General features: G+C 48.2%; 1 protein-coding gene across 1 annotated transcript; it reads left to right on the top strand.

Annotated features, from left to right (window-relative positions):
• Position 1: 1 nt before the first annotated feature.
• On the top strand, positions 2–903 carry EMWEY_00059650 (hypothetical protein; the record flags this gene model as incomplete). The annotated part of the gene is made up of 1 exon (XM_013481203.1): positions 2–903. A coding segment is annotated over one exon (902 nt), but the record flags the coding sequence as incomplete, so codon positions are not given.
• Positions 904–2236: the final 1333 nt, after the last annotated feature.

A 2236-nucleotide genomic window follows, 5' to 3' on the forward strand; every position in this document is an offset into this window, starting at 1 on the left:
TACATGGATGATTTCAACGAAGCAGCGGACGCTATGAACAAGGCTTGGGAAGCATCAGAACCGTCTGTGCGGGAAGCTTTTCAAATACTCTTCACCCCGTCACTCGAGGACGGTCAACCACTCACAGAAGACCCGTTGGCAATTATCAATAACCATGTGGCCAAGATGCGAGAATTTGGAGTTCTATCTGAGTCTTCTGTGAAGCGGAGGGGGGACTCTGCACGGCACCTGCAGCTGCTGCGGAGTATTTGCCGTACAGTCACACTTCGTCTCGAAGAATTGAAGTGGTTCGTCTACATGAATAAGGAGTACGATGTGCCAGTTCCTGTTCCTGGCCACGACGAGCCTTATACTTACCCCCCGCTTGAAGTGCTCGAGGAAAGGGTAGATGACGGCTTGCAGGCGTCTCACTTCTTGAAATCTGTGGGATTATCTGGCGGTGAAGGCACGCAGAAAGTAGATGAAATGTTAGCTGACAAGCTAATATATCTGTTGTCTGTTGAGAACAAACATAACGACTGCAACTTGGTGGCTCGATACTACTTCGAGCACTTTCTTCAACCCTCTGGACAAGAAGATACCTTGAAGGCCATTCCTTCCACTGCCAAACATCAAATTCCATACAGTGGAGAAGCATTTAGGACTGGATCTTTTGCACGAGCAGCTGCCCAAATATTTGGTGAATCTGAAGGCAGTACGCATTATGCACGGATACGGAAGATGCACCGGATTGCGGATAACTGGACACCCAAAGGAGTACTGGAGGCTACGAAGCAACAAGAGGAAGAAAATGCCTACAGATTAGAACGGGAGATGCGCAGCAAACGGGATCAACTTCAGGGATTTCTCAAGGATGGCATACCATTCGACGATTTGGTAATGAGTGCATTATGCCTCCTATAGTCTACTCGCTATTCGTTTTGCAGGTGATATCACTTCTACTGGTGGTCTGCACCAGCGGTATGAGCGCTCGCGGCTATCGGTGTTCTAGAAGAAAACTTGATACAACTGCTGCATATAACTGGTTTTGCGGGATATTGCCTCAAAAGGGGGGCGGGCATGCATCCAGCAGATACTTAGACAGTTCTTTGCTTTTGATTCATGATTAGCCGGACTTGGGGATAAAGCAGCAGCCAATTTCACCAGTAACTGAATCCACTACTGCCTTTTCTTTGTTGACACCAGCCTATAGAGGTATATGTACCGCAGGTGTTTGTTTCAGATTGTCCAAAGCAGGCGATCGTTACGCCAGACACTATGTAGAATGTCGGGCTCTTACGCAGCTCGGATCACTCGGTTGGCCTTCTAGCTTTCATTTAGAGATTACAGGACTCTAGGGGCATGCGTTCTTCCTTTTCGTGTTCCAGAGCACGGTTGAGTGCAAACTGGGGAATCCACAGGTTACAATAATATTGCATCCATCCACGTCCAACACGTCTCAAAGGCTTGTGAAGCAAGGTTGCGAATATACAAATGACTCCAAGAAGATTAATCCGAACATGTTTTTTTGTGAGTCCTTCCATTATAGGGGTTGGCGGCAACTCAGAGCAGTCGTGCCCGATCCGCCGTCTCCGCCGTGCGCCAACTTCACAGACAGGAGGCATTCCAGTATGAATGACAGCAGCATATTTTTAGTGCTTCCGTTGACATTATTATTATTTCGGCTTTTGTTACACTAACTCATTTGGGTGACAATTTATTCGGACGCCACCGTCACCCTGCCATCCAGAGCCGTCTCGGTCCCGCTGTGCATCGGCAGATCGTCGTGTTCTTAAGTGTTCAGCACTGCTCCCAGAGGATGACTACATGCATTGTTGCCACTTATTTCCTTATGATTTAGAAAATGGAGAATCAGCGGCACGAAGTAGGTCCCGTGCTGTTGCAGGAGACAAAACCCCAACTGGGGGGAGATAGGGCAGCACAGCTTGGCCCGGACAACGGAAGAAACAACAAGGGATTTGCTAGAAGACGCGGAGTTTTCGGTTCCCGGAAGTCCAGTGAGAAACAAGTTGGAACCATTAGGGTGTTACTCGTTGCTATCCTCGTGCTGCTCCTGTTTGAGTCTCGTCACAGCTTGTCCAGCATGTTGCGATCTTACCTAAGAACACCACATCTATTATTGGAAGACATGAGCATGCAGAAGTACATGGATGATTTCAACGAAGCAGCGGACGCTATGAACAAGGCTTGGGAAGCATCAGAACCGTCTGTGCGGGAAGCTTTTCAAATACTCTTC

Source organism: Eimeria maxima, genomic scaffold, assembly GCF_000499605.1.
Source record: "Eimeria maxima Weybridge genomic scaffold, Emw_scaff2915, whole genome shotgun sequence".
NCBI lineage: Eukaryota > Apicomplexa > Conoidasida > Eucoccidiorida > Eimeriidae > Eimeria > Eimeria maxima.